This window comes from Procambarus clarkii, chromosome 10 (genome assembly GCF_040958095.1).
Source record: "Procambarus clarkii isolate CNS0578487 chromosome 10, FALCON_Pclarkii_2.0, whole genome shotgun sequence".
Taxonomy (NCBI): domain Eukaryota; kingdom Metazoa; phylum Arthropoda; class Malacostraca; order Decapoda; family Cambaridae; genus Procambarus; species Procambarus clarkii.
The window spans coordinates 36993539-37006513 of NC_091159.1; the positions used below are offsets into that span (position 1 = coordinate 36993539).

A 12975-nucleotide genomic window follows, 5' to 3' on the forward strand; every position below is an offset into this window, starting at 1 on the left:
CCATTCCTTCCCCCCGTCCCATCCCAAATCCTTATATCCTGACCCGCCCCTTCAAATGGGCTATATAGTCGTAATGGCTTGGTGCTTTTTCCCGATAGTTCCCTTCCCTGGAGAGAATTAGGTATGAAAACCTCATCAACATGGCTTTAGGGAAGGATAATCGTGCCTGACCAACCTACTCTACGATATGTCGACCAATCATTAGGCTCTACACGGCGAGTTAAGATAAAACAATTTATATATATATATATATATATATATATATATATGTCGTACCTAATAGCCAGAACGCAATTCTCAGCCTACTATTCAAGGCCCGATTTGCCTAATAAGCCAAGTTTTCATGAATTAATGTTTTTTCGTCTACCTAACCTACCTAACCTAACCTAACCTAGCTTTTTTTGGCTACCTAACCTAACCTTACCTATAAATATAGGTTAGGTTAGGTTAGGTAGGGTTGGTTAGGTTCGGTCATATATCTACGTTAATTTTAACTCCAATAAAAAAAAATTGACCTCATACATAGAGAAAAGGGTTGCTTTATCATTTCATAAGACAAAAATTATAGTAAATATATTAATTCAGGAAAACTTGGCTTATTAGGCAAATCGGGCCTTGAATAGTAGGCTGAGAAGTGAGTTCTGGCTACTAGGTACGACATATATATATATATATATATATTAGTATATTTTGGTAGCAGTCTTTCTTGTAAACATATGTTGTTGAATATGACCAAAAGGGTAAGATTAATCATTCTAACACGAATCTTATCAATATTTCTTACGTTCTTCTTCACTGTCGAAAGTAATTAATAAATTAACTATCCAAAATCATTCTTTATTTCTGTTCTGATGCCTGAACGCATTTCGCAATGATTATTACAATTTTAAAGACTTAGTTTACACATAAAATACATCATACTTATACTCGTTTTGGGTGAGGTGATATGGTACAAACGTTTTGAGTGAGGTGACAGAGCATATGCCAGAACACGAAACAATGGGTATAAATTGGGTATGAAAACATAAGAATTCTTACGGGCTATTCATGCCCGTGCCACCTCTTGGGTGGCTTAATCTTAATCAATCATAAGAATTGAAGTAACTGCAGAACGCCTATTGGCCCTACTTCCTCTTGCTGCTAATGTGTTGGTTCGGGGTCTTGAAGTAGGTAGAATATAGTTGTGCATTAATTGGCTGTTGATTGCTGGTGTTGACTTTTTGATGTGTAGTGCCTCGCTGATGTCGAGTCTCCTGCTATCGCTGTATTTATCGATGATTTCTGTATTGCTTGTTAAGAATTCTCTAGTAATGGTCTGGTTGTGAGCCAGACCACAACCATACTTTCACAAGACCCTGTAAGCACAAGCTGAGTACACACACACACACACACACACACACACACACACACACACACACACACACACACACACACACACACACACACACACACACACACATTGTTTATCAAATAATCTAATTGGGGGGCCTCGTAGCCTGGTGGATAGCGCGCAGGACTCTTAATTCTGTGACGCGGGTTCGATTCCCGCACGAGGCAGAAACAAATGGGCAAAGTTTCTTTCACCCTGAATGCCCCTGTTACCTAGCAGTAAATAGGTACCTGGGAGTTAGCTTTGCAAGAATATAAGAACTCTTGTGTGTGTGTGTGTGTGTGTGTGTGTGTGTGTGTGTGTGTGTGTGTGTGTGTGTGTGTGTGTGTGTGTGTGTGTGTGGTGTGAAAAAAAAGTAGTGTAGTTAGTAAACAGTTGATTGACAGTTGAGGCGGGCCGAAAGAGCAAAGCTCAACCCCCGCAAACACAACTAGGTGAATACACACACACACACACACACACACACACACACACACACACACACACACACACACACACACACACACAAGAGTTCTTATATTCTTGCAAAGCCACTAGCACGCATAACGTTTCGGACAGGTTCTCAATCCTAATTTTTCCCCCAAACACGACCCGCCAAATCGTTTAACAACCCAGGTACCTATTCACTGCTGGGTGAACAGAAGCTACAGTTAAGGATTGGCGCCCAGTAAATCCTCCCCGGCTAGGATACGAACCCAGCCCAAAGCACTGGCGATGCACCGATCGAGTGATTTACCATTGCGCCACAGAGACTGCACGAGTGTTGATTACACAGACATAAATGTCCGTTTAGAAGAATAATGATGGTCGTATTGCCATTCGACGGGTGGAGGCGGCCATGACGGGCGCGTGGGACACCCTACGCACCTCCGGGGCTCTGGCAGCCCTGGAGAACAAGACCCGCCAGCCACAGCAGCTGGACGAGAATTAACAGACTGAACGCCAGATGGAAAGAGGAATCAATTACCAAGTGGAGAGAGAAGTAGAGGTGAGCCGGGTAGCGGTGGAGGGCGCCCCCTCGGAAGCCCGCAGGGGGCCTGCCATCTTCAAGCTGAGCTACAAAGTGCATCCCACCGTTGCCGCCAATACCACACCCGCCGCCACCTCCATCATACCTACCCCCGCTTCTGCCTCACTTACCACCAACAATACCACCACTACTATTATTACCACCGGAGGGAGCACGGAGGTGTGTGTAGGTAGTGGTGCAAGGGGGATAGTAATTGAGTGTGTACTCACCTAGTTGAACCTGCGGGGGTTGAGCTATGGCTTTTTGGGCCCGCCTCTCAACTGTGAATCAACTGGTGTACAGATTTCTGAGCCTACTGGGCTCTATCATATCTACATTTGAAACTGTGCATGGAGTCAGCCTCCAGCACATCACTGCCTAATGCATTCCATCTGTTAACTACTCTGACACTGAAAAAGTTAGTCCCTGTGGTTCATTTGGGGTACTCAGTTTTCACCTGTGTACACACACACCACACACACCACACACACACACCACACACACACACACACACACACTACACAAGAGGAAAACAACAGTGAAAGAACAGGCGATGGAACTTAGAACGGGTGAGGACAGGTATACAGAGAACGACAAGGTGTGTGAAGAACTCAACAAGAGGTTCCAAGTGGTCTTCACAACAGAAGAAGATGAGGTCACTGCGCTAGGAGAGGTGGCAGTAAACCAGGCGGCCTTGGAAGAGTTCGAAATTACAAGAGATGAGGTCAAGACACACTTGTTGGATCTGGATGTGAGAAAGGCTGTTGGTCCAGACGGAATCTCACCATGGGTATTGAAACAGTGTGCAGAGGCACTTTGCTTGCCACTCTCCGTAGTGTATAGATGGTCACTGGGGACAGGAGACCTACCAGAAATATGGAAGACGGCTAATGTAGTCCCGATATACAAAAGCTGTTGGCTGTTGGTCCAGCCATCCTGGTCCACAAAGGGTATTGGTCCAGACAGAATCTTCCCATGGGTATTGAAAGAGTGTGCAGAGACACTGTGCCTGCCACTCTCCATAGTGTATAGTAGGTTATTGGAGACGGGATACCTACCAGAAATATGGAAGATGGCTAAGGTAGTCCCAATATACAAAAAGGGCGACAGACAAGAGGCACTGAACTACAGGCCAGTGTCCTTAACTTGTATACCATGCAAGGTAATAGAGAAGATCGTGAGAAAAAACTACTAAACACACCTGGAGAAAAGGGACTTTGTGACAAATCGCCAACATGGGTTCAGGGAGCGTAAATCTTGCCCTATTGGCTTAACAGAATTCTCCGACCAAGTCACAAAGATTAAGCAAGAAAGAGAAGGCTGGGCGGACTGCATTTTTCTTGGACTGTCGGAAGGCCTTTGACACAGTACCCCATAAGAGGCTGGTTCATAAGCTGGAGAGGCAGGCAGGTGTAACTGGCAAGGTGCTCCATTGGATAAGGGAGTACCTAAGCAATAAGAAGCAGAGAGTTACAGTGAGAGGTGAGACCTCAATTTGGTGTGAAGTCACCAGTGGAGTACCACAGGGCTCTGTACTCGGACCTATCCTGTTTCTGATATACGTAAATGATCTGCCAGAGGGTATAAACTCATTCCTCTTAATGTTTGCTGACGATGCCAAAATTATGAGAAAGATTAAGACAGAGGAGGACTGCTTGAGGCTTCAAAAAGATCTGGTCAAACTGAAGGAATGGTCGAACAAATGGTTGTTAAGAGTTTATCCCAACCAAATGTAATGTAATGAAGATAGGTGTAGGGAGCAGGAAGCCAGATACAAGATATCATTTGGGAGATGAAATTCCTCAAGAGTCAGAGAGAAAGACTTGGGGGTTGATATCATGGCAGACCTGTCCCCTGAAGCCCATATCAAGAGGATAACATCAGCGGCATATGCCAGATTTGCCAACATAAGAACGGCCTTTAGAAACTTGTGTAAGGAATGATTCAGAACTTTCTATACCACATGTCAGACCAGTCCTGGAGTATGCAGCTCCAGCATGGAGTCCATATCTAGTCAAGCCTAAGATTAAACTGGAAAAGTTCAAAGGTTTGCAACCATACTAGTACTCGAATCGAGAGGTATGAGCTACGAGGAGAGACTACTGGAATTAAACCTCACTTCGCTGGAAGACACAAGAGTTTGGGGGGACATGATCACCATATACAAGATTCTCAAAGGAATTGATAGGGTAGATAAAGAGTAGTTGACACAGGTGCAAATTGAGTGTCCACATGAGCCACAGAGATATTAGAAAGAACTTTTTTAGTGTCAGAGTAGATGACAAATGGAATGCATTAGGAAGTGATGTGGTGGAGGCAGACTCCATACACAGTTTCAAATGTAGATATGATAGAGCCCAATAGGCTCATGAAACTGTACATCAGTTGATTGACAGTTGAAAGGCTGGGCCAAAGAGCCAGAGCTCAACCCCCGCAAGCACAACTAGGTTACCTTGAAGTGTTTCCGGGGCTTAGCGTCCCCGCGGCCCGGTCGTCGACTCCTTGTTGCTGGACTGGTCAACCCGGCTGTTCGACGCGGCTGCTCGCAGCTGGACGTACGAATCACAGCCTCGTTGATCAGGTATCCTTTGATGGTGCTTACCAAGTTCTCTCTTGAAACTGTGAGGGGTCTGTCAGTTATGCCCCTTATGTGTAGTGGAAGCGTGTTGAACAGTCTCGGGCCTGTGATGTTGATAGAGTTCTCTCTCAGAGTACCTGTTGCACCTCTGCTTTTCAACGGGGGTATTCTGCACATCCTGCCATGCCTTCTGGTCTCATGTGATGTTATTTCTGTGTGCAGGTTTGGCACCAGCCCCTCTAATATTTTATACGTGTAAATTATTATGTATCTCTCCCGCCTACGCTCAAGGGAGTACAGATTTAGGCTCTTTAGTCGGTCCCAATAGTTTAGATGTTTTACTGAGTGGATTCTAGCAGTAAAGGATCTCTGCACGCTCTCCAGGTCAGCAATTTCTCCAGCTTTGAAAGGGGCTGTCATTGTGCAGCAGTACTCCACTCTAGAGAGCACTAGCGTCTTGAAAATTATCATCATCGGTATAGCATCTCTAGTGTGAAAAGTTCTTGTTATCTAACCTATAATTTTTCTTGCAGTTGTGACGGCTACTTAATTGTGTTCTTTAAAGGTAAGGTCTCCCGACATGAGTACATCCAAATCCTTTACATTGCCTTTTCGTTCTATGTTATGATTTGGCTGAGTTTTGTACGTGGTTTCCGTTTTTATATTTTAATTTTTTCCGTAGCGCATGAGCTGTAACTTATCTTCGTTAAACACCATATTATTTTCTGTAGCCCATAGAAAGACCTGATTTCCATCTGATTGGAGGTTTGCCGTGTCCTCTATGTTGCCTACTCTCATGAAAATCCTAGTGTCATCTGCAAAGGATGATACAGTGCTATAGATTATATCCTTGTCTAGGTCCGATATGAAGATGAGAAAAAGTACTGGAGCAAGCACAGTACCCTGGGGGACTGAGCTTTTCACGGTTGATGGACCGGATTTTATTTTATTGACTATTACACATTGGGTTCTGTTAGTCAGGAAATTGTAGATCCATCTGCCTATTTTTCCGGTAATTCCTTTTGAACGCATTTTATGTGCAATAACACCATAGTCACATTTATTAAAGGCTTTTGCGAAATCTGTGTAAATAATGTCAACGTTTTGTTTGTCTTTCATGGCATCTAATGCCATGTCATAGTGGTCCAGCAACTGTGACAGGCAAGAGCGCCCTGTTCTGAAACCATGTTGTCCGGGGTTATGGAGATTCTTTGATTCCATGTATTTTGTGATCTTACTTCTTAGCCCTCTCAAAGATTTTTATGATGTATGATGTCAGTGCTATCGGTCTGTCATTTTCTGCCTCTGCCTTATTTCCTCCCTTATGGAGTGGTGCTATCTCTGCTGTTTTTAGTATGTCAGGGATAACGCCAGTGTCTAGGCTTTGTCTCCAAAGAATGTGAAGGGCCTGCGATAGTGTTTGTTACAGTTCTTGATGAATATAGAGTTCCAAGAATGTGGGCCTGGTGCAGAGTGCATAGGCATACTGTTTATGGCTTACCTGGTTGATGGGGTTCTGGGAGTTCTTCTACTCCTCAAGCCCGGCCCGAGGCCAGGCTCGACTTGTGCCTTCTTCAAAATCCAGTGGGGATAAGGTGACGTCTGATATATGATTTGATGTTGGTATCATATGCATGAAAAATTTATTTGGGTTATCAATCTTTAGTGTGTTTAGTGGTTCGCTGAAAACAGTCGTACTGCTTCCTCAGTATCTCGCTTATTTCTTTGTTGTCATCAGTGAAAGTTCTATCTCCCTTTCGCAGGAGCCCGATACTGGATGTGTGTTTTTGATTTTGATTATCAGCGTATATAGGCGAGTACAAACATTATTTTATTATGTACGTCAGTTAGGGGGCCTGATAGCTGAGTGGACAGCGTTCTTGACTGTTCGATCGGGTCCAGGCTCGATCCCCGGGGATGGCAGGAACAAAATGGGCAGAGTTTCTTTCACCCTGATGCACCTGTTACCTAGCAGTAAATAGGTACCTGGGAGTTAGACAACTGTTGCAGGCTGGTTTCTGGGGGTTGCAAGCACAACTAGGTGAATACCCCCCCCCCCCACACACACACACGCGTGCGCGCTGCTTGTAGGGAACAAGGCAGCCCAGGACCCACTCAGACATACAAGGTCAATGTCGCCAGCCGCCACCCCGCCGCCACCCCCCCCCCCCCCCCCGCCGCCACCCCGCCGCCACCAGACTCACCGACACAAACCAAGTCATTTACAGAGAGGGGGGGAGGGGGGCTGGGGAGGTGGGAGGGGGGGATCGGAACTAGGAGCAGAAAGCGCCAAGCCATTACGACTATGCTGCACTTGGAAGGTGTCACGCTTTGGAATGGGACGGGGGGAAGGAATGGTGCCCAACCACTTGGACGGTCGGGGATTGAACGCAGACCCGCATGAAGCGAGACCGTCGCTCTACCGTCCAGCTCACGAGAGGGAAACTTCACCCTCAAGGGCAGAAAAGTTGTAAGGTCAATGAACTCATTATTTTTTATGTATGTGTTGTGTGGGTGTTGTACACCACTGTGTGTGTGTGTGTGTGTGTGTGTGTGTGTGTGTGTGTGTGTGTGTGTCAGTGTTGTGTGTGGGTGGGCTCCTCGCTCACGACCTGTGCTCTTAAACACAAATGTGCTTCAAGCTCGCAGGTGTACGGGTGACACTAGACACCCGGCCAGGTGTACGGGTGACACCAGACATCCGGCCAGGTGTACGGGTGACACCAGACACCCGGCCAGGTGTACGGGTGACACCAGACACCCGGCCAGGTGTACGGGTGACACTAGACACCCGGCCAGGTGTACGGGTGACACCAGACATCCGGCCAGGTGTACGGGTGACACCAGACACCCGGCCAGGTGTACGGGTGACACCAGACACCCGGCCAGGTGTACGGGTGACACCAGACACCCGGCCAGGTGTACGGGGTGACACCACACACCCGGCCAGGTGTACGGGTGACACCAGACACCCGGCCAGGTGTACGGGTGACACCAGACACCCGGCCAGGTGTACGGGTGACACCAGACACCCGGCCAGGTGTACGGGTGACACCAGACACCCCGCCAGGTGTACGGGTGACACCAGACACCCCGCCAGGTGTACGGGTGACACCAGACATCCGGCCAGGTGTACGGGTGACACCAGACATCCGGCCAGGTGTACGGGTGACACCAGACACCCGGCCAGGTGTACGGGTGACACCAGACACCCGGCCAGGTGTACGGGTGACACCAGACACCCGGCCAGGTGTACGGGTGACACCAGACACCCGGCCAGGTGTACGGGTGACACCAGACATCCGGCCAGGTGTACGGGTGACACCAGACACCCGGCCAGGTGTACGGGTGACACCAGACACCCCGCCAGGTGTACGGGTGACACCAGACACCCGGCCAGGTGTACGGGTGACACCAGACACCCCGCCAGGTGTACGGGTGACACCAGACACCCGGCCAGGTGTACGGGTGACACCAGGCCAGGTGTACGGGTGACACCAGACACCCGGCCAGGTGTACGGGGTGACACCACACACCCGGCCAGGTGTACGGGTTACACCACACACCCGGCCAGGTGTACGGGTGACACCAGACACCCGGCCAGGTGTACGGGTGACACCAGACACCCGGCCAGGTGTACGGGTGACACCAGACACCCGGCCAGGTGTACGGGTGACACCAGGCCAGGTGTACGGGTGACACCAGACGAAAGGTTCCAACCAATAAAAGACAAACTAACCTACAGTATACTGGACTAGCCATCACAGTTTTCTCGGCCAGAGAGCTTTAATTAAGGTAAGAATGTGACCAATCCGGAGTGTGATTGAGGCTGACAATGTACAAGAGGTGAGGTGGATGCACTACTGACCTTCTGGGACCTCCAGCAGCGCACACGTTCTCACCTAAAGCGAGCTAGAGAGCGCCATCTGTGAGCGGTAAGATTAAAGGTCAGACTATGCTGGGCGTCGCGCGCCATCACCACCAGGCGTGGTTAGGGACGTGTCAACTGGTTACAAGTCGCATCGTGCACATGACGGCCCGTCAAGGTATTCTAAAACCTACCCAACCCGACCCAGGCTAACCTACCCGACCCAGGCTAACCTACCTGACCCAGCCTAAGCTACCCGACCCAGCCTTACCTACCCGACCCAGGCTAACCTAACCTACCCGACCCAGCCTAAGCTACCCGACCCAGCCTTACCTACCCGACCCAGGCTAATCTAACCTACCCGACCCAGCCTAACTTACCCGACCCAGCCTAAGTTACCCGACCCAGCCTAACCTACCCGACCCAGGCTAACCTAACCTACCCGACCCAGCCTAAGCTACCCGACCCAGCCTTACCTACCCGACCCAGGCTAATCTAACCTACCCGACCCAGCCTAACTTACCCGACCCAGCCTAAGTTACCCGACCCAGCCTAACCTACCCGACCCAGGCTAACCTAACCTACCCGACCCAGCCTAAGCTACCCGACCCAGCCTTACCTACCCGACCCAGGCTAATCTAACCTACCCGACCCAGCCTAACTTACCCGACCCAGCCTAAGTTACCCGACCCAGCCTAACCTACCCGACCCAGGCTAACCTAACCTACCCGACCCAGCCTAACTTACCCGACCCAGCCTAAGTTACCCGACCCAGCCTAACCTACCCGACCCAGGCTAACCTAACCTACCCGACCCAGGCTAACCTAACCTACCCGACCCAGCCTAACCTACCCATCACAGCCTAACCTAACAAAAGGCGGTTTTACGAAACCGAAAACAGAGCTTTGTCTAATGTACGATTTGACCACAAAGGTTGTCAGTCAACGGGTCCTCTTGTCTGTTGTAATACTGGAGCCACTTCGTACACCTGTATCATGCCCCTCGTACACCTGTATCATGCCCCTCGTACACCTGTATCATGTCCCTCGTACACCTGTATCATGCCCCCCGTACACCTGTATCATGCCCTTCGTACACCTGTATCATGCACCTCGTACACCTTTATCATGCCCCTTGTACACCTGTATCATGCACCTGGTACACGCTGGTGTCAGGTGTACTCGTCCCTCAAGCCTGCCTCACACCTACACCTGCCTCACACACCCAACACGCGCCTAAGATGATTCAATCCATTATGTTGATTAGAGTTCGTGTTGGACACCACCCTCAGTGACGAGCAGAGAGGGGGGGAGGGGGAGGCCAAGGGAAGGGGTAATCTTCTTGAGGTTATCTTGATATGATTTCGGGGCTTTTAGTGTCCCCGCGGCCCGGTCCTCGACCAGGCCTCCACCCCCAGGAAGCAGCCCGTGACAGCTGACTAACACCCAGGTACCTATTTTACTGCTAGGTAACAGGGGCATAGGGTGAAAGAAACTCTGCCCATTGTTTCTCGCCGTCGCCTGGGATCGAACCCAGGACCACAGGATCACAAGTCCAGTGTGCTGTTCGCTCGGCCGACCGGCTCCTTGGGAGGAGCGGGGTGGGAGGGTGATCTTCAAATATATACTTGTCTATTATAGACAAGTTATGATAAGTAGAATTATACTACAAATTTAACAGCTATCAGTGCCCAACGTTTTAATAAGAGTTTGTTTTAGTTTTCTTTAGGACATTTTCAAGGTGATGGTTGTGCGAGACTGGCGAGGAGGTTCACCAGGGTCCACACAGCAGCGTACTCCGTTGTACTCGCTTGATCAGTGCTGACCCAACCCTGGTCATGTTAGGCACATACTCAACAGCAATTCCTGTTAAAAATTGTGTTAAGTTAGCTCCAAGAGTCTGGCCTTTAACTTCGATTAGACATTCTAATTTATAGATATACAATATACACACCTTTCACCATTTGGCCAAAAGTGTACATGTTACATGATGCAAATGTCGAGATACACAGCCGCTTCCAAGAAATTTTCTTCTGATTATTTTTAGAATAAAGAGAAAACCCCCACCGTATAAAATATAATGATTTATGAAACTACCAATATAAGTCAAAATGATAATCAATTATATAGAGCAGGAAAAACCTGTAAGTTGTTCAAGACCCAAGTGTAAAGCGACACACTGACACCATCCGCGAGATAACTAAAAAGTTGCACAACACTGGCTAGAAACACACACACACACACACACATTTAAAGGGTTGCCATTTCAGATGAGACAAGCAAGAACAGTCGTGGGTATGAGAGCCCTTTTGTGGGACGGTTGGTGGTGGTCCAGCCACGCTCTCCCACCACCACCACCACACCACACTAATGATGAACACAGCACCAGGTACCTATGGACGACCATCAGAGTGGTCGTCCATAGGTACCTTGCCTCTGCACGTGTGTCAGTGGGCTCAAGCTTCACATGCTGCACAAAGCAGCGCGGGAGATTATATATATATATATATATATATATATATATATATATATATATATATATATATATATATATATATATATATGTGTGTGTGTGTGTGTGTGTGTGTGTGTGTGTGTGTGTGTGTGTGTGTGCTAACAAAAATATTTGTTTGGCGTCTGTAGATGTTGAAATATGCCACAACGTCCTGAATAATGCGCCCTTCGTGTTTATTCATTACAGCAGGTAAACTAACTGGTCTTCTCTCAGACATTTCTGGGAAATAATTCAGCCCATTATAAGGCCAAATTGATTATACTAAGCGACTCTCCTTCCTTGTTCAACCACCTGGACAAAAAAAACTACATTTTTGTGAGGCTCTGAATGGTTATTAAGGTTTCAATAATATTCTACTGGTAAACTGACAAGTAAACCTTTGTCCTAAACGGAGACTATTCTGAAGTTATAGGGAGAAGGTACTAAACCACAGACCAGTAAAAGACAGGCAAAGGTAACTGGAAGAACATTTACATGAGTAAGAGAGTACCTAACAGACAGGAATCTGAGAGTGAAAGTGAGGGTCGAGAAGTAGGACTGGCGTAGAGTAACAAGCGGAGTACCTCAGGTATCGGTGCTGGTTATCTTACCTTGTCATGATTTCGTGGCTCAACGTCCCCGCTCTTCGTTGCTGGACTGGTCAACCCGGCTGTTCGACGCGGCTGCTCGCAGTCTGACGTAGGAGTCACCGCCTGGTTGATCAGGTATCCATTGGAGGTGTTTATCCAGTTCTCTCTTGAATACTGTGAGAGGTCGGCCAGTTATGCCCCTTATGTGTAGTGGAAGCGTGTTGAACAGTCTCGGGCCTCTGATGTTGATAGTTCTCTCTCAGAGTACCTGTTGCACCTCAGCTCTTCAACGGGGGTATTCTGCACATCCTGCCATGCCTTCTGGTCTCATGTGATGTTATGGCTGTGTGCAGATTTGGGACCAGCCCCTCGACTATTTTCCATGTGTAAATTATTATGTATCTCTCCCGCCTCCGCTCAAGGGAATACAGATTTAGACTCTTTAGTCGGTTCAAGTAGTTTAGATGTTTTACTGAGTGGATTCTAGCAGTAAAGGATCTCTGCACGCTCTCCAGGTCAGCAATTTCTCCAGCTTTGAAAGGGGCTGTCATTGTGCAGCAGTACTCCACTCTAGAGAGCACAAGCGTCTTGAAGAGTATCATCATCGGTATAGCATCTCTAGTGTGAAAAGTTCTTGTTATCCAACCTGTCATTTTTCTTGCAGTTGTGACGGCTACTTTATTGTGTTCTTTGAAGGTAAGGTCTTCCGACACGAGTACACCCAGATCCTTTACATTGCCTTTTTCGTTCTGTTATGATTTGACTGCGTTTGGTTTCCTACGTGGTTTCCGATTTTATATTCTAATTTTGTTTTCTCTGGGACCCAAGCTATTTTTCATTTATGTTCATGACCAATCACAGGAGTGGCATCTCTATGTCAATGTTTTCTGATGATGCAAAATTTATGACGAGTTGAGACATATAATGACAGTGATACTGCAAGATGTCTTAGACGAGCTGCAGAGTTGGTCCGAGCGATGGCTATTAAAATTTAACACAAGTAAGTGTAAGGTGATGGAAATTGGAACAGATGGCACTAAACAAGAA

General features: G+C 47.7%; 3 protein-coding genes across 8 annotated transcripts in view; 1 reads left to right on the forward strand and 2 right to left on the reverse strand.

Annotated features, from left to right (window-relative positions):
- Positions 1-12975, reverse strand: part of LOC123745278 (RND transporter family member dispatched) — a 225995-nt gene that overhangs the window by 148344 nt on the left and 64676 nt on the right. The gene's annotated exons all lie outside the window — the stretch shown is intronic.
- The window catches only part of LOC138363043 (protein dispatched-like), a 109004-nt gene that overhangs the window by 31283 nt on the left and 64746 nt on the right, over positions 1-12975 (reverse strand). The gene's annotated exons all lie outside the window — the stretch shown is intronic.
- On the forward strand, positions 2337-8472 carry LOC138363299 (uncharacterized). Its single transcript, XM_069322313.1, has 2 exons — positions 2337-2579; positions 7897-8472. Exons 1-2 carry the CDS (start codon positions 2337-2339, stop codon positions 8470-8472), a joined length of 819 nt encoding a protein of 272 aa, XP_069178414.1.